The sequence below is a fragment of the Gavialis gangeticus genome, unplaced genomic scaffold (assembly GCF_001723915.1).
Source record: "Gavialis gangeticus isolate Ggan-Ray unplaced genomic scaffold, GavGan_comp1, whole genome shotgun sequence".
NCBI lineage: Eukaryota > Metazoa > Chordata > Crocodylia > Gavialidae > Gavialis > Gavialis gangeticus.
Window position 1 is genome coordinate 112,435,964 of NW_017729024.1, and position 27,288 is coordinate 112,463,251.

General features: G+C 40.6%; 1 protein-coding gene across 1 annotated transcript; it reads right to left on the reverse strand.

Moving 5' to 3' along the window:
• Positions 1–1,381: 1,381 nt before the first annotated feature.
• LURAP1L (leucine rich adaptor protein 1 like) lies at positions 1,382–27,286 on the reverse strand (the record flags this gene model as incomplete). The annotated part of the gene is made up of 2 exons (XM_019518233.1): positions 1,382–2,104; positions 27,179–27,286. Coding segments are annotated over 2 exons (486 nt in total), but the record flags the coding sequence as incomplete, so codon positions are not given.
• Between the last annotated feature and the right edge of the window lie 2 nt (positions 27,287–27,288).

Consider the following 27,288-nt stretch of genomic DNA (forward strand, 5'->3'; position numbering starts at 1 on the left):
CTCACCCAAATACTTACCCATCCAAAATAAAACATGCACAACACTGAAATACACACAAAGTGAAAACAGACAAAACTTAAGGAAGGTTGGGATTCTTACCTTTTGGGATTGAATTAGATGAGACCCCCAAAATGGAACGACTCTATTGATATTATAGACACACATGTGACTTCTGTTGTAGAGAAATGGAGAAATGTGCATTCTTTACATTTTATTGCTTGCCCTGTAGTGGTAAGGAAGCTTCTCTGACCAGACAGGCACACCACTAGGAGAAAACAGACAAGGCTTGAGCAAGATTGGGATTCTTCAGCTTACTGTGTACACACAAAATCTATTGCCTGACCATGAAAGCTGGGTATATCAAAAGAGTAATCCAATCACCTTTATTCTATGAAGGGGTACTGACAGACTCAAGGGCCGTTTCCAGACATGCATGGACATTTGGTTCCACAGGGACAACTAGTGGCAGTGCAACTTGCGATATCACTAGTTGTCCCCGGGGAATGCCTGGGCCACGTGTGCTCTGGCACATGCCAGGTTACCCTGGGTGGCGTAGAGGAAGCTGGGGCCGGCACTGGTCTGGCCCCAGCAGCCTTACCTGGTGTCTTCCTGGGGCTGTAGCAGTGGTGACCATGCTGTGCAAAGCCTGGCTGCCAGTGTCGTGCGGCTCTGGCTGGCCAGGCTCCAGCTTCAGGAGGTGCACGCTGCTGCCGCATGTGCTACTCCACCTTTTTTCCCATGGGTTTTTTTGATCCCTGGATATCCATCCTGCTCTCTTGCAGCATGGAGAATAACTGAACATGGTATGTGGCACCACAGATGTGTCTGCTATGCCACACACTGCATCGATGCACTTGTCCAGACACAGCCAAGGGGCAGGGAGGAAACAGAAAAACCAGTCTAATACAAGACTGCTGAAAATAAAGATTCAGTATCTCTAACTTGGCAGTCCTCTACAAATGGATATTTGTGGGCACATTCAGAAGCCTGCTAGTTTTAAGGTCATTTCAATTCTTGGTATTAATGAAAGATGTTTTTATTCTAAATATACCAGCAGCATTAGGCTTTATCAAACTGCATTATAAAAGAAGAATGGATATTGCTTGGTATACAGAGGAACATTTCTCATTCCTGTACACTTATTAGTATATGTCTACTGTAAACTAAAGCCCTAAATCTGCAATTTTATGCATTTGCTTATGTGCATTATGTATGCATGTGAGAAGTACCATTTTAGTCAAAAGTGTTTATTCAGAAGTAAAATAAATCTCTTGAAGATATATTTGTTTGCAAAATCCAGACCAAAGACAGAAAAACCTGGGAGTATACAAACTTTGAGTTGGTTTACAATCTGATAATCAAGAATATTAACTTCAAAATATAGATATCAGAAAGTATTTTATTGTCAAACAAATTCAAAATTAGTCCTTTCAATCCCTGATGTCTTATTTTGAAGATAAAGCTGTTCCCTCACCTTTTTAAAAAATGTGTAAATGTGGCATTATAAAACAAAAGAAACAAAATCACAGCAATAACTTAAGATACAAAAAAGGAAAAAGCAAACCAACCACCCAGAAGAAGAAATGTTAGGAGCAACAAGAAAGTTCTCAAATTAAATTTTTCATTAAAAAAGGGATTTTTTTTCTTTTCTTCCTTTTGCACACAAAATAAAATAGCAGCATAAGAGAGGGACAAGTGCACTCCCATTGTTTGGGAACTCCTTTTATTAACCAAAGCAGTAGTACTCATCAGAATCAATTTTGGGATGCTTTTGCAGAGCTTGTGAGTCCTCCAGAATAGCAGGATCACTGAACTGGTCCATGTCTGAAGGGGTGTGACGACCAGGGACATCATCCACCAAAGTGTCCAGATAACTTCCCACTGATATTCCATCCAGTCCATCGCTACAGTCTTGTAAACTATTATAACTGCCTCGCAGGGAAGTCTCCTGACTCTCTAGCAAGCTGCATAGACTGCCACTCAAACTACTGCCTCTGCTCACGATGGTTCCCTTCTCTTCAATCATCCATTTGATTGATTCAATACTTTCATTGATGATGAGCAGCTGGCGCATGAGCTTGACATCAGTATCTCGGAGATTAACCTACATGGCAGAACAACAATGAAAATTAACTTGAACACATTTTTTTAAAACACAAAGGACTTGGTATCAATTTAGAATGACAGGCTGGGATCTAATAGAGGGGTAGAAAATAATTATAAGTGTAGCTTCCATTCATGAAACATGGATATAATTATAAATAAAGCAGCATGGAATACTAAAATTTTAAGAGATACCTTTCCATACTGATGCAACATCCTATTGTACTTACAAACTGTACCTTTTCATTCCGTAATTTCTAGTTATACTATAGCATATGACCTTATACAATTCCCATGATCTCCATGGCTGTTAATTTAGGTTTTTATATATAATTAAAACTACATTTTTATTGTTATTTTTAAATTAGTCCACCACAGGATTTAATACTGTGAAGGGTATTGGAAGCAAAGCTACCATTTAGAAGAACAGTATCCTTGGGGTATTTTTTTTTGTTTCATGTAAGAAAGAAATGGGACACACACCCAACCTTTCACTTAGCATATGTAACAATACTTGCAGTTAGGGCTGTGCGAGGCTTTGGACAGAGCTTCGGATCCGGAGAAGCTTTGGACGCTTCAGCATCCGAAGCAGCATGTCTGGACTGAAGCGCTGGCTTTGTTAGGCTTTCCAAAACAGTTTGGAGCTTCCAAAGTGCTTCAGAAAAGCTTTGGAGCCGTTTTGGAGATCTGGCCATAGGATATAATGGGGAAACAATGAGATGTATATAACTTTGTTGTTTTTTGTCTTATTTGGATGAAATTTGCAGGGGTTGTATCCTTTGCCGAGAGCATGAAGCCTGCCAAGTTTCAAGAATATTGGTGGAAGTGTTCGGGGGAAACTGTGCCCAAATTCTTGAAAGCGTATGCATTACACCACAAGGGGGTGGTAGCCCCTGGTGAGGCCACAAAGCCTGCCAAGTTTCAAGGTGATAGATGCGGGGGTTTGGGGAAACTGCACCTCAAGCTGCTGACAAGCAAAACTCGTGATACAGATGACCCTGTGCATGTTAAGGTGCAGTGGGCTGAAAACTGCAGAGGTGGTGGCCCCTGATCATGCCAGAAAGCCTGCCAAGTTTCAAGGAGTTAGGTGCAGGGGTTTGGGGAAAATTGCACCTCAAGCTGCGGACAAGCAAAACTTGTGACATGGGTGACACTGTGTGTGTTAAGGTGCAGCTGGGTGAAAGCTACAGGGATGGTAGCCCCTGCTGTGGCCATGAAGCCTGCCAGCTGTTGAGGAGATCAGTGGAACCCTGCACCTTTAGCTGCTGACAGGCAAAACTCATGACATGGGTGCTTGTGCAGCTGACTGTGTCTGTCCTGGGGTGGGTGGGGGAGACACTACTGCAGGCCTGGCTGCTAAGCTACTGTGTTACCAGGTACCAATCAATAATAATTCACTCAGGGACCAGCTCAATACACAGCAGCTGGCTAAATGTAGCCAGTTAATTAGCATCAATTAACACCAACAAAATAACAGACTAAGGACTAATCAATACAGACAATCAACTGCCCCAAGACAGAGACAGTCAGTTGCACAAGCACCCACCTCATGAGTTTTGCCTGTCAGCAGCTAGGGGTGCAGGGCCCCAGAACCCCCCACACCGATTTCCTTGACAGCTGGCAGGCTTCGTGGCCACAGCAGGGGCTACTATTGCTGCAGCTTTCACCCTGCTGTGCCTTGACACACGCAGTGAGTCATGAGTTTTGCTTGTCTGCAGCTTGAGGTGCAGTTCCTGCCAAACCCCTGCATCTTTCAACTTGAAACTCGGCAGGCTTTGTGGCCTCACCAGGGGCCACCACCCCTGCAGTTTTCACCCCACTGTGGTATAACACATATACGTGACATGAGTTTTGCTTTCAGGAATTTGGGGTGAAGTTCCCCCTGAACCCCTGAATCAATCTTATTGAAACTTGGCAGGTGTCATGCGCTCAGCAGAGGCTACCATCCCTGCACGTTCCATATAAATCAGACATAAAACAACAAAGTTATAGATATTTCATTGATCCCCCATTATACCCTATGGCCAGATCTCCGAGGCAGCTTTGAAGCTTTGGAGCTGCTTCGACTGGATTGAAGTGGAAACCTGGTCCAGAGCTCCAGATTGTATCCTGGGAATCCGAAGCAGCCAGATCCGGAGCCAGATCGAATAGCTGCCTACTTGCACAGGCCTACTTGCAGTCTACTTTGCTCTTCTGTATCCAGAAATACTACTTCCTGGTGCTGTCATCACTTAGAACATTGAGTCCTCAACAGTTCATGAAGCATGGGGAGGCTTGCTGTGTTTTCAAACCTCCATTTATTAGTCAAAGTACAGCCAGGTTCAGGTTACAAGTTCAGTATAAATATTTCAGAGTTAAAAAGCTGGCTTGTCAGGCTGCCTGACGTGAATTACGTATGTTACTTTAGTTACTCTCCCAGACTTGTACAGAAACACGTAAAACAAGGACAGTGACTTATAGGGCAAGTGCATATGCCTATACTGAACTTTAAATTCTGGTGGCTGCATGAAAATGGAGTTTTGCCAAACAAAGATGACTAGGAAAAGCCCAGCAAGTGCACAAGGCTTGGACCATGAAATGGATCACTTAAAAACAGATTGTTTCATTCAGTGGTTAGGACACTTTGACCAAGGGTCAGAAGACCTGAGTTTTAGTCTAGGTTCTACCACTGAGAGACTGTGGACCACATTTCTCCTCTCAGTCCTTTAGCTTCCCATCCCATCTTTTATCTTCACTATTTAGACTGTAAGCTTTTTTTGGAGACAAGACTTGCCTTTTACAACATATAAGCACAGTACATACCTTGATACATACCCCCTAATCTTGATTGGGGTCTATCAGTATTACCAGAACATAATATCAAAATAATGTCCTAAATGTAACTGAAAAAGTACATAACTGGGTCCCTGATATTTCAGTTGATTTTTAGTGTGAAGTTTATTTACCCAGAAAAATCACTAGTTATGCACAATCTGTTGAACTGTCTATGATACAACACAATAGAAAACTGTTGTGGTGTCTTTGGGCAAAAAACTCAAAGCCTAATATGTTTTGATTGTTTCTGTAAAAACCTCGATTAATCAAGTCTGCTCTGACAAACTTCAATTACAGAAAGACCACCAAAACTTATTCCATGTATTATAGGCTTTTGAACTATGGACACCTGACATTACATGGCTGTCTTCCCCAGCTTCCTCTAAAAGTGAAACATGAAGTTGGCCGTATGGGGATGGTATTTGTGGTGGAACAGGAAGAGAGATTGGACTATTTTCCAGTAATATTTCCTGGGCTTTTTATTATGATAGCAATTTGTCAGGGTTCAAGTTGTATAAGGAGATCAGCAATTTAAAGGAAGCCAATAAACAAAATGTGTACTCAAGTCTGCCTAGGTTTTTATCATTTTTCACCTTTTGCAGTTACTTATTTTTGTGTAAAAGGAGAGTATGCTGGCTGTAGAACACTCCTAAGCACAACATATAATGCATAACAAAAATACATCAGTTTGGTGATTCTCTACTTTCCTACAACTTGTGTCCTTGTGGTTGGGCCTGAGAAAGCGCAGGGTAAAGATGAGGTGCACGGGAGGTTTCCACAAATTCCATTCTCTTGACTTTTGGCTTCAGTGTCTGGGAAAGATTGCAATACATCTGTGCAAAGCAGGAATTCTGTACCTTACAGTTCCCATATAAATGTACTCCCTTTAAAAAGTGTAAAAACAGGTGTTTCCTACGTGAAAAGAGCTTACTTACTTGTTATACTTTTTTCCACACCATGAAGACTCTACTAAAGCATATTTTCCATATAAAATTGTCACCCTTCATATTATTTGTGTGGGTATTATGAGAGACTTTGTGGTTAAGACATGGACTGGGACTAAAATTTGAGTTCAATTTCAGTTGTTCCAGACTTCCTGTCTGAATTAGGTCATCACATTCTTTCTGTAAAATGGAGATGAGAAACAACTGCTGTTCTTAGATTCTATGGCAATGACAGCCATATAAGTAAACAGATTATTTAAAATATAGCTATGGTTGGAATTTTCAAAAGTACTTAACACTGCATTTGTTGTACTCTTGTTGAAGTTGATAGTACCATTCCCATCAATTTAAGTGAGAGTGAAGTTATGGCAATATAAATCCTTTTGGATATACCACGTATTTATACTGCAGGTGTACAATTGTATATTTATGCAGGGGTCAGAAATGTTTTTGGACGGAGAGCAAAAAAACCCCACAACCTGGACTTAGAATACATTAACATGCCAGGGACATTAGTGGAGGAGCTGCGAGAAGCCAAAACCTTGTTGAGGCAGTGAAGCCCTGGCCCCTTCCATGCCATGGTGTTTGAGGTGTGCATGCAGCCACTGCCACCAATGAGCTGGGCTGGAGCTCTGGGCCCTGATGCAGCCAGTTGCAGCCTCTGGGCAGGCCCCTGCCACCCCCGTGGAGACTGGGCTGCTTACAGCAGGCAACCACAAGCCTGCAAGTGGCTGCACTGGGGTCCACAGCCCCAGCTTGACTCATTGTGGCAGCAGTTGCACAGATGCCTTGGGAAGCACAGAGAAGAAGGGGCCAAGGCTGCACTGTCATGTGTACAGCTGCCACAAGCCACGTTGCTGGCCTGGGGCTCTGGACCCCTGTGCACCAGTTGCAGCCTCCCAGCTGCCTGCCACATCTGGCCCAGGTTCTTGGTAGCTGCTGCCCGCCATGGAGCCTGGGCTGCTTGCAGCAGGGCTTGCAGCTTCTCTGCCACCTGCCACAAGCAGCTTGGGCTCAGTAGCTGGCGGCAGCTGCCCAGAGACTGGGTTGGCTGTGGCATGCCAAGCAAAATGGCCTTGCGTGCTATGCTCTGTCATGCATGCCGGGGGTTGCCAACCTGTGTCATATAGGCTCTCAGCCTGGAAATGTAAGTGTGTGTTTAACAGTATGCGCCTGAGTAGTCCTATTGATTTTATAGTAACTATATGGATACATTAGGGCCCCTGCTCGTAAAATGTATTAATAATATGCATATAAGCACGCAGAGTACCTGATAATGAAGGAAACCTTTTTTTTTTAGGTAATCAACTATCTTATTAATCTATTGACATTTTCTAAGTATACAAATTACATATTAACAACGTTGGATTTAGCCTACTTAAAAAAATACTTGGCTAACACGTATATAGCATCTGATGAAGTGAGCCTGGGCTCATGAAAATTCATGTTATAGAACTCTGATTTAGTCAATCTACAAAGTGCATATCTAACCTGCCTTATGCATACATTTGTAACATTCAAGAAATACATTTAGCATTTGCTGTAGTGTACATATATTAAATATATACTTCCTCCATATAGGTTAACATGTAAATATTTGTGATGGTTAGTTTGGAAGTGAGACACACTACTGTATCTGCTCATCAGTTTCATTCAAACGAAAATTCATAAGAATCTGTCCTACCATAAAACAGACATTTTACATTAGTCTCCAAGTCCGCAGTTGCTATACCAGAATATAACATCAGCATTGTTCATTGACAATAGCTTGGAAAAGGATCCGTACAATGAGTAAGTGAGTGCTTTCATCTTCTTTCAGCAAGGCTACATTTTGGACATGATTCTTTCCATATATACTTAAAAAAATTCAAATCCTTCAATATATCCAAAATTACACTCCCATGATGCATTCACTAAAAAGTTGCTCTCTCAAGAAATCCTTGTTCTGTTAGCTTGCTAGGCAGTAGAGAAGATATTTCAAAACCTTCACTAACCTGATTACCATTAAACTCCCCTATGAACCTAAAATGAATTTTGAATTATCCTCATAGCACTACTGCAGGGATTAAGTTAATGAATCTGGGACTATGCAAGGTAGTATTGCCAAGCACAACTTTAATCATATTTTTCACCCATCATTATTTTGTACGTGATGTTTTGAAATCAGAGATTCACCATTTCCCAGCCCACCTGCCTGTATAGTCCCCTCTGCTGTCCTCAATAAATCACTGTAAATCTGCCTGGAATACTAAGCTGTTATTGTGACAACAGCAAATTATCCTGTTCCCCATTTGTAATTGTAAACTTCAGCAGCTTGCTGAATTTGAGCAAGTTTAGGGAACTGGAATTTCCCCAAAGGCTACTTAAATTAAGTGCCTAACACTGCTAACATCAGTAAAGTTACTGATTTAATGGTTATGGCTTGATAAATTAGAATGAGTTATCAGGAAACCAGTTCTTGCCATCAATACACCCACAGCTTCAGCATTTGTGCAGAACAGCTTTGTTACTAGCAATTCTTTGCATTCTTGCTGACTTGGATTCTCCTCCCACCAGCCACCACTTACTTCCAACCTCCTCATAGCCAAAGCAAATGCAAATAGTACACACAGAGTTGTCTATCCTTAACAGGATTTATTATATCAGGTTCTAGATAGTACAGAGGGCTACTTATAGCATTCTTGCCACTTAGATCTATTATAGTTCACAAATAATCACATCAGTTTGTACCCTTTTATGTGGCTTTAATCAGTGTAACTGCAGCAGTAAAAAATAAAGCCCCACATGATCAATTAATGTGTCTAAATAAAATATAATCTGATCTTGCCTGACAGCTCCATTTATTAAAACTCTGCAACAGATGCGTTTCACATAGGTCACCTAAAGAAAGTAGTTTCATGTAAAAAAAAAATTTAGAACAACTTCTACAGCTGGTCTGAGTTAAAAGCAAGCAGCGCACAGCCCAGGTATGGGGAAGGTTCAGATGAATCAGTACTGTCTGGCACACACTCGATTTATGTTTTGGAGGAGGACAAGCGTGGAGGGTAGGGGGTGAAGAAGAAAACACTGGTTGTAGCTGGTCATTATGCCCTGGCATTTAGATTGCATAGCTACAGTGATGCAATTTTCAGGGAAGAATTTTTCTATGTTCTTCTTTAATGGTAAACAGTCAGAGAACTGGGTTGGAAGAAGACAGATTAAGTTTATAAAACAAATAATCCTGTGACTGCCTTCCTTCTTCCAATTACTATATCCAACTCCAGATAGATTATCCCATAGAGGAAGAGTTTTCTGTATCATAGAAGCATAGAAAAGACAGGATGGAAGGAGCCTAAAGAGGTCATCTAGTCCAACCTCCTGCTATAGGCATTATCATCTCTATTTAAACCATCTCAGCCAAACGTTTGTCTAACCTGCTTTTAACATATTCTAAGGATATTGATTTTACAAGCTCTCTGGATAATCTACTCCAATGCCTAACTACCCTCATAGTGAAAGAGTTCTTAGCATCCAACCTAGATCCCCCTTGTTGCAATATAAGACCTTTATTCCTTGTCCTGCTTCCCATATATATATACACACACACACACACACACACACACACATACATACACACACAGGCACACATATACACACAGACTGGTGGGGTATGGAAAAGTATCCTGTCAGTGGCTTACAGATGGAAAATACCTGTTCTAAAGCTCAGAAACCAGTGGAGAGATATTCCACAATTATTTTTAGGGTGAGGAGGACTTTAGCAAAACATTATAACTATCCAAAATCTGCTCAGAAGGTTAGAGTATGAGTAGTTCTGGAAGAGATGGAGTAGTAAAAGAGGGTAGGTGCCTATTTATTCTGACAGAATATTTTGAGACGGTGGTTCCAGTGGACTTCCCCATTTAGAAACAATACAAAGCAAGATCTCAACCAGTGTAAAATTTCCAGGCTGACTTCTACATGACATCATGGCATCCAGATTTTAGAGTTGACTTCACTGATGAATTTCATATTGTGGCACCAAAGTAAGAAACAAATTTTCAGGACCACAATCCCTATAAAAAATTAAGATTCTTCATTTATGTGTTTGAAATTAAATGACTACCCTTTGGCACTGAAGTTTGAAAATGCTACCCCAAGTGACCTGTCCAAGGTCACACAGAAATTCCTAACCACAGCTGAACAGAATAAATGTCTTCTGGCTCCGATCCCTTGTGAAACCCATCCTTCCTCCATTATACTTAAACTGGTGGTGATTTAGATAAACCATTTTGCCCTAAGTTTCTTCTTTGCGTCTGACCTGTATATGATGCATGTCTAACTGCATTTTTTTCTGTATCTCTTATTGTATTTTAGATTTATCACATACTTTGATTCACTATTTGATGCTTATGTTTTATGAGAATGGCATTTTTAGGAGATCAAGAGAGAAATGGGGTTTGGAGAGATATTTTACTAATCTCTTGGAAATTCTCCATTATCCACTCTCAGCCGACCTTTTATATAACATTTATAGTTACATTTGAAATATTTTGGCAAATTCACAGAAGCATATAATCCTTGCATTTTACTTTTCCCCTTGTTTCCTTTTATCTGGGAATAATTATTTATGGTGAAAAAAAAAAGATGCAAGAATATATTGGGTGGGGGAGTGGAATTACTATTAAGCACCTTCCATTTCTTGTCTTTCAATCTCTTTTCTTTCTAGCCCCTAAACTACCCAAAATGATTTTAGCAGATTTTATACAGCATGCATCATGATCAGTTTTAAGCCCTAGCATTTAAGCTTCTCAGTTTCTGTCTGAGCTCTTGACCTTGTTGGTTTAAAGGGAAACCATAGCCTTGCCATGATCTCCTTTCAGTATGCTGCAGTTCAAAAGAAACCATGTTTGAAAGCTCATGACAAATGTTTCTTCAGGGCTCTTTTGTGACACATGGTAGCAACGTAAAGAAATGTTTATAACCAGTGGTTTTAACTAGGAGACAGAGACAGGAAATGCTTTAATCAGAAGTCCACTTAAAGCCAAACTAAGAGTGTGTGTGTGTGTGGGGGGGTGGAGACAGCACCTGAAAATGGCAAAAAAACCAAGCACTCATCATCTTTAATGAGGAAATGTGTATGGCAAGTCAGACTACTGAGGTTGTGCAATTTGTTCAATTAAGTGTTTTTAGACCTCATTTCACAAAATATTTCAAAAGCAAAAACAGCAACAGCAACAAAAACACTTTTCTGTGGCTATGCACAGTCCTTGTAAGTGTAATTATTTTATGTTATCGTAACTACTCATATTTTGGAAGAGCAGATGAAAATACCAGGAGTTCATAATTGGCTTAGTATATTTGGAGACGCACACAAATGTAAAACTTTATTAATGTATCCACTTCACTTATGACAAGAGAAAAACCACACACACCTTTTCCAAAAGTAGTAATGTTAATTACAGAAAATAGCTCAATATGTAACAGCTCATAAATGTTATGTAAAAGCTCTCAAGCCCTCTCCCAAATAAATAAAATGTGAATTTAAAAGGGATTTTTTGCTACAAATGGCTGTTTTCTTTGCTAACTATGTAGCAGCATTTGTGCTACCCTTATAATGAACACATTTATAGTCAGCAGAAAGATATAATACAAAATATCTTCTGAAAGTTTTTTCTTTCTTGACTTGACATAGGATATGATTGAAACATTCATGCCCTAAACTTTGTCCACTTTTACTGTGAGAAAGAAAGAAGTGGGAAAAATTGTGTTGTTACAATAATTATACTATATCAATACAGAACATATTCTTAAGAGCTGAACAGTGAACAATGGAATTCACTAGAAAAGTCAAGTAATCTTGATTATTTTCCATGCTTCCTACAATATGAAAAGTAAGTTATTCTGACTAAATCCAGTGTAAAAGGTTAGATCCACAAACACATCACCATAAATGCAGTGCCCATTAATCACTTTAAAATATTAAAAGACTAGAGAATTCAGCATGATAAGGCATATGGCACCAGAAGGGTCACTGCATGTAAAATAAAATAATTGAAAAATCAAATGTTTCTTTTTTATGTTCTTGGGAAATGGGGATGTATGGAGATGAGTGGAATGGAAACCTTTGGTGTTATCCTGACGTCTTATAGTCAAGACTTTTCTAAGCCACTTCAAATATACATTTGGAAAAGTTGTTTCCAAAAACAACTTTTGATTTGTAAATACATCTCATATCACGTGGGGGTCAAATAAATGTTCAGAAAACCCATAATATGAACCCATATACATTGGTAAATGTTAGAATGATGTTGTAGCTGTGATGGTCCAGGAATTACGAGAGTGGCAAGGATTTCTTTTGGTGAGATCTTTTATTAGACCAACTACACATTGGCAGACTTAATAACATGAGTGCAACATTCAGGTCAATAAATTGTGGCAAGAAACGGCTGCTGATGTCAGAAAGCATTAGAGCAGATGGTACATGATATATTCATTATAATATGTTCCGGACATCTGGTCTGATAGCTACACAGAGCTATATTTCTCTCTTTTTCTCCTCCCCGTCCCCCAGTCAAATGGTGGTATGGTTCCGTAACATACCTAGTGATCTTCACTAGATTTCAAATACAGCCCATTTAAGGCTTTGCATTATTCACACTTGTCTTGATGGAAGCCTATTCAATAATGGCTCTTAGCAGACAGTGAGTGTGTAATAATGCAATGCTCTATGCCTGTAAAGGAATAAAACTTTGTTTCTGAGTTAAGGTAGGTAAGTGATGATTCCAATTCGGCTAATCCTTCTTAACTGACCTTAAATCCTAACACTGTTAATGTTAAAAAGGGAAAAGCATAAGATAAAAATGAAAGATCATGACTTTCAGCATGCCATATAAATATGTACTAAAGCTGAAAATGCTGATGTTAGGTGTTATCTTTAAAATAACATATCATTCTATTTGGAAAAAATAGCTCTAAAACTATGGGAACTTTTAAAATTTTATGTGCATATACTTATTTCAAAGTAAAACAAGTAGGATCTCCACACTAGATCCAAATCTGAACATTGCTGAAGTTCAATTCTGTTCATATTCACTTATGTTAATTGAAAAATAAGTTGCAGAGACATGAGATACAAAATATCAGTCTAGGGCTGAACATCCCCAAGGATCAGGGCAGGATGCATATCTACTGTTTGAGGGCCAATTTTATTGTAATAAATACATTGTATTAAAGATACAACACATAGATTTATATGTATACGCAGAGATGATGAGTTCCCACAGAACTTTCAGTCTAAAACCCAAATATTTACTTCATTTTTACTCCCAAAAACTTCCATCCAAGTTACTGAAAGTTTGTCTGAGGAAGGATTAATTAAAAATGGAGAAAGGACCTCAAAAAGCAGTAGCCAGATAATCTCTTGAAAAATGCCCACATCCATCATAAATACTGCAGCTGGTTGGAATTTTTTGACATGTTTGCCTCAGAAAATATATTATATTGAAAAACATGTTTTAAAGTTTGAAATGGAAACACTTACAAAATAAATTCCTAAAATTACCCAGTGACCAGTTTTAATTTCCATCATTCTTTTTCATGGGAAAAGAGTTCTTTTCCTACCTAGTTTTACTCATCCTTTCCAGGCAGGTACTGGTGTGTTACCAAATGGGGCTTGCCCTATATAGTCCACTGACTGGATCCAGCAGAGACTTCAACGCAGGCTCCAGCTAAGGGCATAGTCTCTATGCTGATACAGGCAGAAAAAGTGGCTGTGGGGGCTTTCCCAATTTCACCTAGGGAGACAAGAACCAGCTGTGGGTGCTCTCCCCACCCTACCATAAGACAAGCAGTGGCAGCTGGCTCCCAGCACCTGCCTGTCTTTCTGCCACTGACCCAGCTTTGGTCATTCTGGCCTGAAGCTGGAGAAGGTTGCCTATCCTTGATCTCTGGTATAAGCATTAGCAAGTTTGGGTTTTAACGGATGCAATGGAGAAGAAAGGTTTCTGCTCTGAAGGCTGCTCATGAAGAATGATTTGCTAGCAGCTCCCAGAAATCATAGTTTGCTTAATCAGTAAAGGTGACCTTAACTGAGCACAGGCTGAAGACAGCTGTCAAACAACCAGCAGAGAAACCATACATGAGTCTTTAAGTCAATAGCTTCACTTTAAATTGCACTCCAAAGCAAACTGGAGGCTAGTGCACTTATTTGATACACTGATGAAAGATGCTGCATTTTGGTCAACACAGCTACCCCAGGTTGGCCACTGCATTCGGTGACAACTGCAGCTCTGGGTGCTTTGTGTGTGTAGTTCTAGAGAGAGCACATGGATGCAATACATTTTGGAGGTCATAGAACATAGAGTTATCCAGGCAAGTTCTACATATGTGAAATGCTGTCACAATTATTTCTGCCAAACACTGACATTTTTTTTAAAGCTATGCTTCCTCTCCCAGTTAAGGACAGTTCTTGGGAAAATGACATGTATTAGAGGCAGAAGTAAACGAGTGTGGATCACAAACTTTTAGTGCAATGAATAAATACTCCGGATACCAGCCTTTCCATATTTTCTGTTTAACTCCTCTATGTATATCACAACTGGCTTGCCATAAACTGTCTTAGCTGATGTTAAATTGTCTTCTCTTACAAATCTGTCCTCTTATAAACCACTACTGTTCCAAGTCCTGGCTTTTTATTAAACAAGGTAGAGATTACCCATGGCCTAGTAATACTTTAAGTGGGAATATTATGGGAGATACAATTACCCGAGGCATACATGAAAATCTTAGGCTAGGCTGCAAAGCAAAATGGGAAAGGAGGCAGAATATAAAAGGTAGCTTTTTCTTGGAATGAAGAGAGAGTGGATATTTTTGGGAAACTTTGGAGAGGCCAAATCTGGCAGAAAAATATGGATCTCCATCAAGACTTAAGGTACCACTCAGCCCAAGAAAGATTCTGGAAAAACCTGTGTTTATACATGGAGTAACCAATGAAAAGATTGAGGCAAGAGAAAAAGACAAGGCCTTGGGCAAGAAAGTGTTGGTATGACCTAGAGGTCCTATGTCAGTAACTTGTTTGGAGGTCCTAGACTACGGTTTCTGAAAAGACTGTAAGGAAATTTGCCCTCAAGCATGTCAACAGGGTTCTGCTATCCACAAGCATTTGTGTGGACAACCAAAAGCAAGAACGTCCAGTGGGGGCTGACAGGATTGGAGTGGGGTAGTCTGACTAGCTGGGGTTGTTTTGGTTAGGGAGCTGAAAATAGCTTAGTTAGTGCTGGGCAGGGGGGCGGCACAGCTTTGGAACTTGAAGTGGCTGGGCTTTTCCTGCCCTGGAGCTGTTTTGAGAACCTGCCCAAGCATTCACTAGGCTGGATTAACCCATGTTAGGTCAGGTTAACCCATGCCAATCTCAATTTAGGCTGCCTATACACATGCTAATTTGTGTTCTTATTAGAACATGTTGGAGCAGACTCAATTAATAGAGTCCATTCCTCACTCTAATTAGAATGCTCCAGTGTCACCTCACCTATCACAAGTATTAATCCCGGGCACATTTTGAAACGGCTGCGGTGGTGCTTTATCTAAATCTTGTTGAATGAGCAATGAGCCATTTTAATTAGAGTGGCTGTCTGGGAACCACTTTAATTAAAATGAGTCCCCATGAATGTTGCAAGCCCGTGGAGGCTGGGGGGCATGGCAACCACACGCCTGCGGTGGCAGTGGTGTCGGCGGTGACCAGGGAGCTCTTGCAGGCAGCCAATGTGCTGTCATCAGTGGGGCAGGCCTCCAGGTGGCCATGGTGCTGTTGATGGCAGGGGGAGAGGGGGCATGGTGAGCATTGACTGGTGTTTGGTGACCACCTGCAGATGCTGCCAGCAGTGTTGGTGACAAGGCGAGGGGAGAATGGTGACCGTCTGCTGGCGCCGCTGGCAGTGTCATCAGCGCTTTTGGCAAGGGGTGCACTGCCAAGCTGAAGTGGTGCAAGTGCACCCACATGCACCCCCTATACATCACCAATGTGCATCCCCCTCCACCCTCGAGCATGTGAATAGGCAGCCTTAGTTCTTGTCTCACAAACCTAGTTAAGGCAATCTAAATGTAATGTTTGTATGCACCATCAATGTGCAATGCAGCCACTGCTAAAAGCTAAGGCTAATTCTGAAAGGATTCTTTAGACTTCCTTCTGGTCTTAACCTGTCCTTTTCCCACCTTGCCATTTTGGGTTGCAGTGCAGGGAATCCTTGTGAATCTAGACTTCAGGCTCTGCACTTTCAAATATAGCTCTCTGCAGCAGAACAACACATAGTCTGTTAGTACAGTGATTACTGTGACAGTGAAGGCATTTCTTAAGCCTGAACTGTAAGAAATCGCAGTCCAGCATCCTTCTGTCATTATCTGCATCTTGCTGTGAATATCATGCATCATTTGGGTTAATCTTATGGCATATTGTATTAGCAACATCAGTCAAGAGAGAAATATATATAATGGACGTAGAAACAAGGTTCAGGCTTTCTCTTGCCATTCTTCCACATATATTTGTCAATCTGATGTCCTCTTCCTAGAGAGTTAAACACACCATTTAATCCAAAACACACCATTTTCCCCCTATAAAAGATTATTGTCCTCACCCTCTCCCTCCACACCTTTTCTAGCAACTCTTGCTAACAACAACAATATTTGTCCATGCTTATGTTCATAAACTAGGGTGATATGTACAAAATTACATGCATTTTTAGACAACAGATCATTTTTTTTGTCCTGAACAAAACATTTTTTTTAAATCAGTGGCTATTCTGCTTCTTTCTTCTCAGGATTTGACCTACTGAAAACAATTTAGATTTACCTTGAAATAGTTATCAATTGTGCTTTCCCCCATTTTAAAATCAAAATGTAATCATTTTTGAAGTTTTATAACTATTTCTAATATTAGTAAATAAGTCTCTAGTTCCTCAATCCTAATTCACAGCACAGTTTGAGATGTGCATGTTTTTATTATTACACGAGGGAGGTTGATCCTATTTTCTATAAATTATGAGTTTAAAAATGATCCATCCAAACAAATTTCATAAGCAATTTGGTTATGAATTCACTTGGTGATCAATTTCTCTGTTAGTAGAAATATAAATTAAATGTAATGCAGCATTAATAGTATGTGAATCTCCTGTGTATTTAAAATGTAATTCAGCATTACTTTATAGACATAAATGCTTCAGTTTCACCTGGAACTATACCCGCTGGAGCTATGCAGTATTGTACATTTATTTCACAGAGCAATAATTGTAATGTTCAAATAACTTCCCTTACTTAATATGCGTTTCCAGTTGTTAATTAACAGATGTGGCATATCATTTACTTGGCAAGCCACAAGATTTAAGAAATGACAGCCAGGGGAAGATTAGGCAGTTTAAGGATGGTGCTATGTGGCTCAGCTTTTATTTGTCCTTTGACCTCATGAATGTAACTAAGAAAGAGGTAATGTATAGATGGAGGAACCAATGTCAAAGCCAAGGGAGGAATACCGAGCTTCTCATTTCTCATATAGAACTCAATACCTTCCAGGACCAGAAATGGTCTTTCTACAAGGAAGGAGAAAAAAACCCTTTGGAGCAATTTGAGAAAAATCTCTGCAAATGATTCCTTAAAGGATTTCTGGAAGGAAGTCTACTTTTGTAACTTCACACAAAGGAGACATAATTTTCCCCTTTGTATGAATGATGCTCAGAGTCCAAAGCTCTAGCTAACCCACAAAATGCTTGATATTTTGAAAAAGGGCTTAGCCCTAACACAGCTAATAGTATTGATCACTGAAATCTTAACCCTGTAGTTTCCAACTCACGGCTTGAGGCAAATTGTCACTTGCAAGACTTCCAGTGTTATTAGTGGCCACATAAAAATAAAAAGTTAAAACAGAGGTTGACAAGGAGAGCAAAATAGGATGCTACCAACAGTACATTACTTGCTTGGTATTGGTGTCCAGGGGCCAGTGAAAACTGGGGACTTGTGATTTAACTGCTTGTTTTTAGGTTTCAGTATTAATAATTTGCTGGGTTAGAACACTGGCACCCACAACTCTTCATTCAGTCTATGTATAATAAAGTTCTGGCTGAATACTAAATATTTTTGCCACTGTCAAGTATCCTCTGAAACAAGTTGTAGATGATATGCAATGGAATAACCTTTCAAAACTAACAGTATGAGAGTCTCAGGACAGAAGAGCACATATGATTATGTGCCAAATTCAATTCCAGGGGAAGATAGCCACTGACCTTAATGGGGGGAGGGGGAGGGCATAGCAAAGCTGTAATTGAGGGAATTGTGAAAGAGGAAGACAAATAAACGCGGACAGAACTGAAAGTTACTTTAAATAAAACTGAAGATAATTGAAAAATACTGCCCACTGCCGTGAACCCATTACTTAAGAATTGTAGTAAGTAGATCACACATTGGTTGGTAGCAATTCAAACTCCATTACCACAAACCTTTTCAAGGTTCTGAATAAGGAAAACATGTCCACCCTCTAGAAATAAGCACTCAGATGCACAGCCCCTGAGAGCACTCCCAGCTTAGCAGCTGACTCTGTATGACCTTGGGCAAGGCATTTAAATTAACTATGACTTCACTTGCACATCTGTAAACAAAGTTGAGCGAATGAGTCACCTGCAAGTTTTGCCTAATACCTTTATGAAGGCTTGAGATTCTGTAAGTAAAAAATGCTACTTAATATTAAATATGATTTTCAAGTTATAAAGAGTATAGCACTGAAGAAATGGTTATAAAACTTTTGAGAGGCAAATGCTAATGAAGATGATTATTAGAGTAAGCTTGATAAGGAGTGATACCAGTCAGCATTAAAGTGATATAGAATGCTTCAACACGTGCAACTAAGGTTGCTGTTTTTTGTTTTGTTTTTAGTTTAAGTAAATATTCAGGAAATACAGGTTCAATTCCCAGCTGTGCTCAATATCGCCTGTATGACACTGGTCCAATCACTTACTCATCTGTTTGTCTTGTCACTGTCGATTGTTAGCTCTTCAAAGTAGGGACTCTCTTCTAGTAGTCCTACAGTTCCTACCAAAATGAGGCCCTGCTATCACATAATGTGTCTAAGTGCTTCTAGAATAAAATCTTTTACCAATCAGCCAAATCAGTCCTGGTGTAAGCATAGAGAAATCTTTTTGACTTCATTAGAGTTCCTTACATTGCACTGGTTCTGACTTTGATCCAGTATTATTATGATATTTTTGATGCAAGTCTTCAAAGAAATCTTATTTTAAATTTGGAGTCTGATGTTTCCATCATACGTCCTGGAGCAAGAAATAGCCCGAATAAACTTACTAGAATGAGAATGGTAACAAGAAGGAGTTTTAGACACTTTATTTTTTTTTAAGTGACTTCCAATGCTCCTGGATCATCCAGTACTCTAGTTCTCAAATACCTGTTGAACTTAGTGAGAGTTTGCCTGAATAAAATACACAGAATCTTAGCCCTTGGCCTTTCAAGAGTATGAACTCCATTCATCTTAATGAAATTAACTACGATGTTGAAACATCAGTGAGGTGCATGGACTCCTACATTAACAAAACTGAACAATTTTACATTGATGAGCAGTTAAGTGTGGAATCTTTATGTCTTGTGCCTTGGGGCAGTCAAATTACATCAGTGCTTATGATCCAATGCTAAACTTTAACCGACTTCATCACTAGAACTAATATCCTACCAAGTGACAGATTCAGTCCCTGATCCCCTCTTTCCCTAAATCCACGGCAGTTGTTTCTAGTCTCACCTTCCACATACTTGATTTTACTATTCCTTCTTCCAGCTCCTTCTCAAATGGATCCTACTTTGTCTGGTTTGTTGAAAAGACCATGATTTTCATATTTTAAAACTGCAAGGGCTGTTTTTCCATTGATTAGTCAGAAAAACACGCTGAAGCACTGAATCTCATTCTCTCATAACTCTGTGTTTGAGAATTCTGTACTGTACAGCAGGATAGACAAAGGGACAGCCCAGCTCCAAGTGCTAAATACATCCAGAATTCACTGAGGACAGTGTGTAGAATTACAATCAAACAAGCTTTACATAATTCACACAGATATTATTCCAAACAACTATGGCTACAAGTTGTTATGAACATGAATATAACATGCATATTTCATCATGGCATCAAAATCAAAATGTAAAAACTCTGGAGGGTGAAGAGTCTCTGGACTAAGGTGTCTCTAACATACAGTCTATTAACCAAATATACCAAGGACACTGAATATTTATTGGTGGATCCAAAGTTGACATGAGGAGGGAAATCATCTGCTATTGGTAAAGGCCATTAACAAATGACTTTTGCTTCTGAGGGTGGGTATCAGAGGGTACTAAGAGTCATGAAGATTATGGTTTGCTCTTGTGGTATCCCTTGTTTTCATCCTGGGGATAACAATGCTGAAATCCCCTAATGTTTTGTTCTCAAAATATTTAATCTGCAGACTATATGGGTCTCTGGAATACTAGTCGTCTATAGTCCACCACATAATAGAACCACTATTATTATCTAAACAAGATGTTTATTTGAAAAGAATATAAGCAGGGGCAGAGGTGAAAATCTTTTTAAAAAGTAAGGTAGAACAGTGCTACAAACATTTTACATGTATCAGACTCTGACAGGTTAACATACTTTTTAACTTTTTTTTGTAACTTGATTTCTTTGCCTTCCTACTAATGGGATCCCATATTCACTTCCTTTCATGTCCTGTTTTTCCTCTTTCCTCAGAATGCATGAAGATCCCTCTGTCTCCTTCTGGGGGTACGTAGGATGGAATTACTTATGAGATTAATATGGTAGGTATGCCCATGATGATTGAGAATTCGCAGGATTGTAACTTAGAAACCAGATAACAGCTCAAGAATCTAAAACATAACAAATTTTATGGGTTGAAAAAAGTTTTTCTTTACTCTGAAACAAGTCACATTTACTTTATTTTTGAGTTTTTCAGGACAGCTGTGAAGAGTTTGCTTTAGCTGAACAATGACAGCCACATACAATCTGACCAAATTATGCAGCTATACTGAAGGCAAACCTCCTCAGTAAATCTGGAGTCTGTTTATTTTGAAGCTTCATTTGGGATTTGTTTAATGCCTTTGGGAATCAAATACAAGCTGCAGATTTCCAAGAGAGATGACACATTTTCTGTACAGTACAACATTCCTTCTACTAACCACAGGACAGACAGCTGTGAGGTTTTAAAACAACAGTTCTGATGCCAAAAACATTTTCTCCACACCCTGAGACAGTAATTATCACAGAGAAAAAGGCATATGCATTGATTTGTATATTGTTTTTAACATAATACTCTGGGAAAATGCCATATCCAGTTTCCTTGGCAGTAATGACTGGAATTGTGAGGTAGATTGAATCACTAAGTATACTTTAAATACCAATTTCTAGAAGCATTTTTACCTCTCATATTTCATAGCAATGTGGTTGGCTAAAGTAGTGATTTTGAGAACTGCTGGTCAAAAGAATGTAAGATGGTCAGATAAGTTTAAATATAAATATACAATTAAGAAGCACTCATTCACAATCTTTCATAGTATTTTGAAGAAAACATTAGTTAAAAGGAAAAGAGTTCTTAAGACAAGTCCTTGCTTCCCATAATTTCTGGACTGTCATGGCTATATCACTCTTATACTATCTTAAAAGGAAAAAAAAACACTTGACTCTTAACATTTTACTGTTTTCCTTGTGGACTGTTCTAGAATCCCAATTAGAAACTTGAGGCTCTACAAAGCCATTCCTCAACTCACATGCTTCACTGAAAGACTCTTCTGACCTGGTACAGGCATTCAGTTTCTCCTGTGAGTGTTGCTGCTCTCCCAGGAGAAACCACGAGTGTACAAATGTTGAGGCTTTTTCTCCCAGAGTAAAAATAGCTACTCTGGGAGAAAAATAACCTGGAAAAACCCATGTTTAAAAAAACTCTCCTAGGAGAGTTTTTTGAGACAGCAATCGTTTGTACATGCCGAGTTTTCTCTCAGAAGAGAACACAGTCCTCCAGCATCCTCCCCTTTCCTCCCGACCCAACCCCCCAAAAGAGCTAGTGTGTTGCTCACTGGACTCTGCTGCTCCAGCAGGGAACACTGTACTGCAGGGAAATCTAGGCTGACTGTGGGCAGTCTGGGTCAGCCGGTCAGGGCTAACCTGTGTAATGCTGTCATCTGTCACCAGGCAGACTAAGGGTGCCTGCAGAGCATGACAAGACATGTGCACAGCTCTGCCTACACCAGCTGCACAGTGTCAGCACTGCAAGGTCTCCATACTTCATGGTCTCAGCAGTTGAATGTACATGCAGCTCTGAGTAAGTTTATTTACCAGGAGAGTAAATCTGGGAAATTTCTCCTACACTATTTGAATGTGGGTATGCAGTATGAACTCTTCATCCTCAGAGAACTAGAGGAGATTAATAAAACAAGCAGTAGAAGTGTTTAACACAAAGTTAAAACTGCCTTCATTCTTCTGTAACTTATACCTCCATACAGCTCCTCAGCATGTGAAGGAACAGGAACAGGAAAGAAAATAGAAATTCAGGAGCATGAAGAGGGAAAGGGCTGGTTTACTGAAATACATACAATATATTTTCCTGCTGGACTTGAGCTGCTGCAGGATGCCAGTAGTTCTGTTTCATCTCAACTTTGAGATCTTATTTAGGTTTTTCATGATTGCAAGTAACCTTGTTACTTAGAATAAGTGTTAAACAGAGCTTCTTAAATTGCAGAAAGTCTACAACACCAGTAGTGTGCAAACCATTTAGTAGGTAGGTATAGGCATAGGGAGGGCTATGGGACATACATATTATATTACACACCACTTCTGAATTTGTCCCCTTTTTTCCTTAATCGTGTGGACTGCTTACAGCTCAGATATATTTTTGAGCCATAACATTCTCCCTAGTTCTTTATCCCTTCCTCCCCAAAAGCACTGTATCCTGGACACCAGGGTTGGCCAGACCAAACTTATAAATCAAGGAAACCACCTAGAACTAGGGCTATACAACTTGAGTGATAGGGGCCACAGATTCCCCAGCCACTTGGTGCATGGCCACACACATCTTGGGCCCAACATAGCATGAGCCCTTCTCTTCCCAGCCCCATACCACATACTGCAAGCCACCCCTTCAGCACTCTTGCTCCCCCTCTGCACATGCAAGGCCTTCTCTGCTGCACCACATGGGCCCCCAATGCATTGCATGAGCCTCCTCTCCCCTTCCCTGACCATACCACAAAGGTCCCTGCACAGGATCCCTAGGTCCCTTCAAGTCCCCTGATCATGGACTGCATGGATTCCACAGGCTGCACCACTCTGCCCAGCCCCTAGGAGCAAGAGCATACAGCAGAAGCTGGAGGAGGGAAGGGGAGACTGTGAACTCTAGTGGCAGCAGCAAGAGAGCAAAGGAGGAGTGGTGCTGGGACCAAGAGTCCAGGGGCCTCAGGTTAACTGCTTGGGGCTCAGATATGACCCATGGGCCACCAATTGGATAGCTCTGCATTTGAGTATGTTATTAAGTGCAATAAATGCTCCAGCGCTACTACCTTGTCTCCTCTTTTCCAGAAAGATTCCTGTCTCTGAAACAGTGCCACAAAAATAAAGACACCATTTTTCACTGCTAGACGTTGCAAGTAGTGTGGACACAGTGTAGGCAAACTACTTCTCATTCTCTCATTCTCTATTTTTGTTTCCAAAATGTAATAGAGGGTTGATTTTAGCAGGCTCTGCATTTATCTCTTTGCCTATTTTTTCTCCTCTCATGTGTTTTAAGAAAATACAGTCTTTGTTTGATTAGGCATGATTATTGTGAGGGAGAACTATGGCTTTGGAAGAAAGAAACAATAGCAGTTAGAACCTGGAAATGAATCCAGTCTATGATTTACTCCATGTTTCTAGTAAGGCTTTATTAGTGAATGGTGACTTTGTAAGGACAATATTTATACACTAGGAACTGGACTGAGATTACCAGAATCTACTGAGCTAGCATGAGATGGTAATACAGACTTTGGTCAATACAGACTTCAGAAGCATTTGTTTTAGTAGCCTAGAGCCCAGGTTTTCTTTTTGCATTACCGTATGAGGGAATAAACTGGGTCTTAAGTGTTCAATATATGCTTTGTGTGAAGTCACAGCACCCATCAGTGAGAGATTTTATACAGGACCCAAACAAGCTGCTTCATGCTAGCAGTTATCCCTATCTCTGCTGCTAACCTGTCAGCTTTGAGAGAAAAAACTTTCAGCCAATAACACAATGGAATGCACAGAGGTTATACGTTTTGCAAATACAGTGCAGCCATCCTCCAACTATTTGTAAGAGATGACGAAGATGCAGGGAAAGGTGGAAAAAAAGGTGCTGGGTTACCCCAAGTTGGAAAGCATACATTTTAGGACCAGTCTAGACAGAGTTTGGATTTAATTATGGTTTTGCAGTGACTGTTGACAACTTTGGAAAAAACTGAGGAAAAGAGGCACAGACTTAAAGTTGGTAGCTGTGAGTAAAGTGCTATAGTTCCCAGTTAACAGCACCATTTTTAAGGAAAGCCTGATTGTGGCAAATTGAGCGTGACCAAAAAACGTGCATTATGGAAGTGACAGTTGAGAGAGACACTCAACCATTTTCTTCCCTCTCTTCAGGCATAGCCATACCGGAACATGCTTGAGCATCCAGAAACTTGGTAGAATAACTACATCGTATACAGTGAGTCTATATATAAAGCTGCTTCCTTCTGTGTTCAAACTGATGCTGCCACTGTTTTTTGTTCTTAAAGATGAGGAGAATGAAGGAAAGAAGGGGTGGGGGTGAGGAGAGTAAGATGGGAATTAAAGTGGAAGGAATGGCAAGGTCATGTCCTAATTTTCTTTCTTATCTGACCCTGCTTATACTGCTGGATACGAATAAGGGTGTATGGCACCTACTTAATCTCATTAAAGCCAGATTAGTTTCACTGTGCTCTATAACCTACTCACTTTATATCTTGTTCTTTCAGAGCAGCTCTATCATTCCATAACTCTGATGCAGCACAACTGAATTTTAGTTTGCATCCTTTGTTTCCTCATAAAAAACAAACAAAACAAATAGTTCATGTAGCAATTTGACATTGCTTCATAGGGATCCTTATAATAAATGAAGCAAAAACAAACTTGGTTGGAACATGCTTTGTAAACCACATTCAAAGTAAGAGTGATAGCTCTGCATACATCAAAATAGCTATGCTTAAAATAGTCAGACTCTCTCAGTAGGTCCAGAACTGATATTTTTTTAACCAAACAGTTTTTTTCTCAATCAACAGAGTTATGCAGGTCAACACACACAGCACAGATGCAACACAGTTTACTTAAAAACTGCATTATAAGTGGTACAAAGAGGTACTACAACATTTTGTTATTTATGTACTTTATACCTCTGTCCATATAGATTGGCTCCTCTGATGCAATATAGTTTACTGTGCATATAGTTCAGAGTTATTCCCCATTTACAGTGGTATAACTGTCATCACAGTCTGACAAAATGTTAAAAAGAATATTCACTATTTTCTTTTTGAAAATTTCACATTTTTAAAGTAAAATCTGTGGTAAAGAAACTCTAGAAATTAAATTCTTGGTAGAGTTGTTTTACCTGGTACATAACACCTGTCATACTATACCTGGGACAATTTGAAAAACAAATAACTAAAGTGTGGGCCACTCTGTCAAATCATAAATTTGTGTGCTAGCGCACAGACAGAGATATTCTGGAGCACCTCTGAAGGTTAAAGTCTTTATACAACTGGTTCACTGTGAAGACAGGGCAATATTTTGGCCTCAAGATGTCCTTTACAACAGGTATTAAATAGGCATTAACATAAAGCAATGATAGTACAGACTTGCAATACACAGAATGGGGCTGAACAATGTGCTAAAATATTTAACTACTGACTTTTAGGGGTAGTTCAGAAGGATGCATGTAAACTACCTAAATACCATGGATGATCTGTCATTTTGCCAGCTGAGAGCAAATGACATGTGTGTCCTCAAAGCCACATGTGGAGGGAAGGAGGGGAGGGACAGGTGGGAAATCTCTTCAGTGGATAAGCACTATCCTGTCAACTTTTTCCAGTAGGACCTTGGTAATACTATATAATTGTGATCAAGCATTAAGGGGCTATCTTATAGGTTGTGCATGGATTATAGAAACTTTTATGATGTACACCCTTAACCTGGGTGCCTTGAGGGGCCATGATCACAAGCCTGTGATTGTAAAACCAATACAGGGGTGGGGAAGGGCTCCGCCTCCAGTAGCAAGGATGCCAGTAGTTTCTTTTCTAGAAAGGAAATGGGAATGTATTTAGCTCTACTCTTGTGACCTGGGCAGATTAAAGAGCAGGTTGTTTGCAGGCAGCCTTTGTGTGAGTGGGTGAGGGAAACCAACTGAAGGGTGGCCTGAAGATCCATAGCATCTTTGCCAGCCAGGAAAAGCTGCTGGGGAGAGTTCAGCAAATCATCATCCATACCAGAGTGTTTCTGGAGGCCAACCAGGGTGCTACATATGTCCCTACTAGGTCAAAGTATAAAGCAGGGGCACCCCAGAGGCACATGCTTCATTGACACCAGGGTTCAAATTTCACTTTATCTCTTGTGGGAGGATAAGGGGATCTGCAAAAAAAATCGGGCTGTCCATCATGATGCCCTAATAAAACCAGAGCCCCCCCCCCGGTTATGCTTTTTAAATCTTACAGGGGGGTCTTGTCTCTTATGGGGGGCTCAACCCCCTCCCCTCCAGCTCCCTTGTCATTCAAAGCCTGATTAACACTGCCCCTGCTCAGAGAAGCCCCCCTCCTCCATGTCACACTGCTCTCCTCATATAGCAGGGACACCAGGAAAAGGAGGTGGCGGCAGGGGAAGCTAACAGGTATTAGGTGACAGAGCAGGCACCTGAAGGCCAAGTGACTGGTGGTGGAGCAAAGTCCAAGGGAGGCAGCCGGGCTGGGCTTGGTTTAGGGTTAGCAGATGCCAATGAACACATCAAACACCTGAAGGGTGATTAGAGAGAGCTGCTGGAATAGGGGCAAAGAGGACTGGGCAATGAGGAGGATCTTTCTGATGGCCTGGGGGTCAGGGACTGGAGCTGGCTGCCTAGAGAGTGGGGAGTCTCCAGCCCTGGCAGCTCTGAGGAGCAGGGCAGGCCGTCTTGGCTGGCACGGTCCAGTCAGGCAGGGGCTGCATGAGCTGACCCAGCCTGGGATCCTGAATGCGGCCACCGCGGAGGGGGCAGAGAGGCGGCAGGAAGCCTTGGGAGGGAGAGAGGGAGGGGAGCGCGCAGCCTTACCATCTCCTGCTTGAGGAGGTGAACTTTGGTCTCCAGCCTCTCCAGGGCGCTGGAGCTGAGCCTGGCGGCGCCGGGACCCGCGGCCGCAGCCGGGGCGAGGCGGTCGCGGT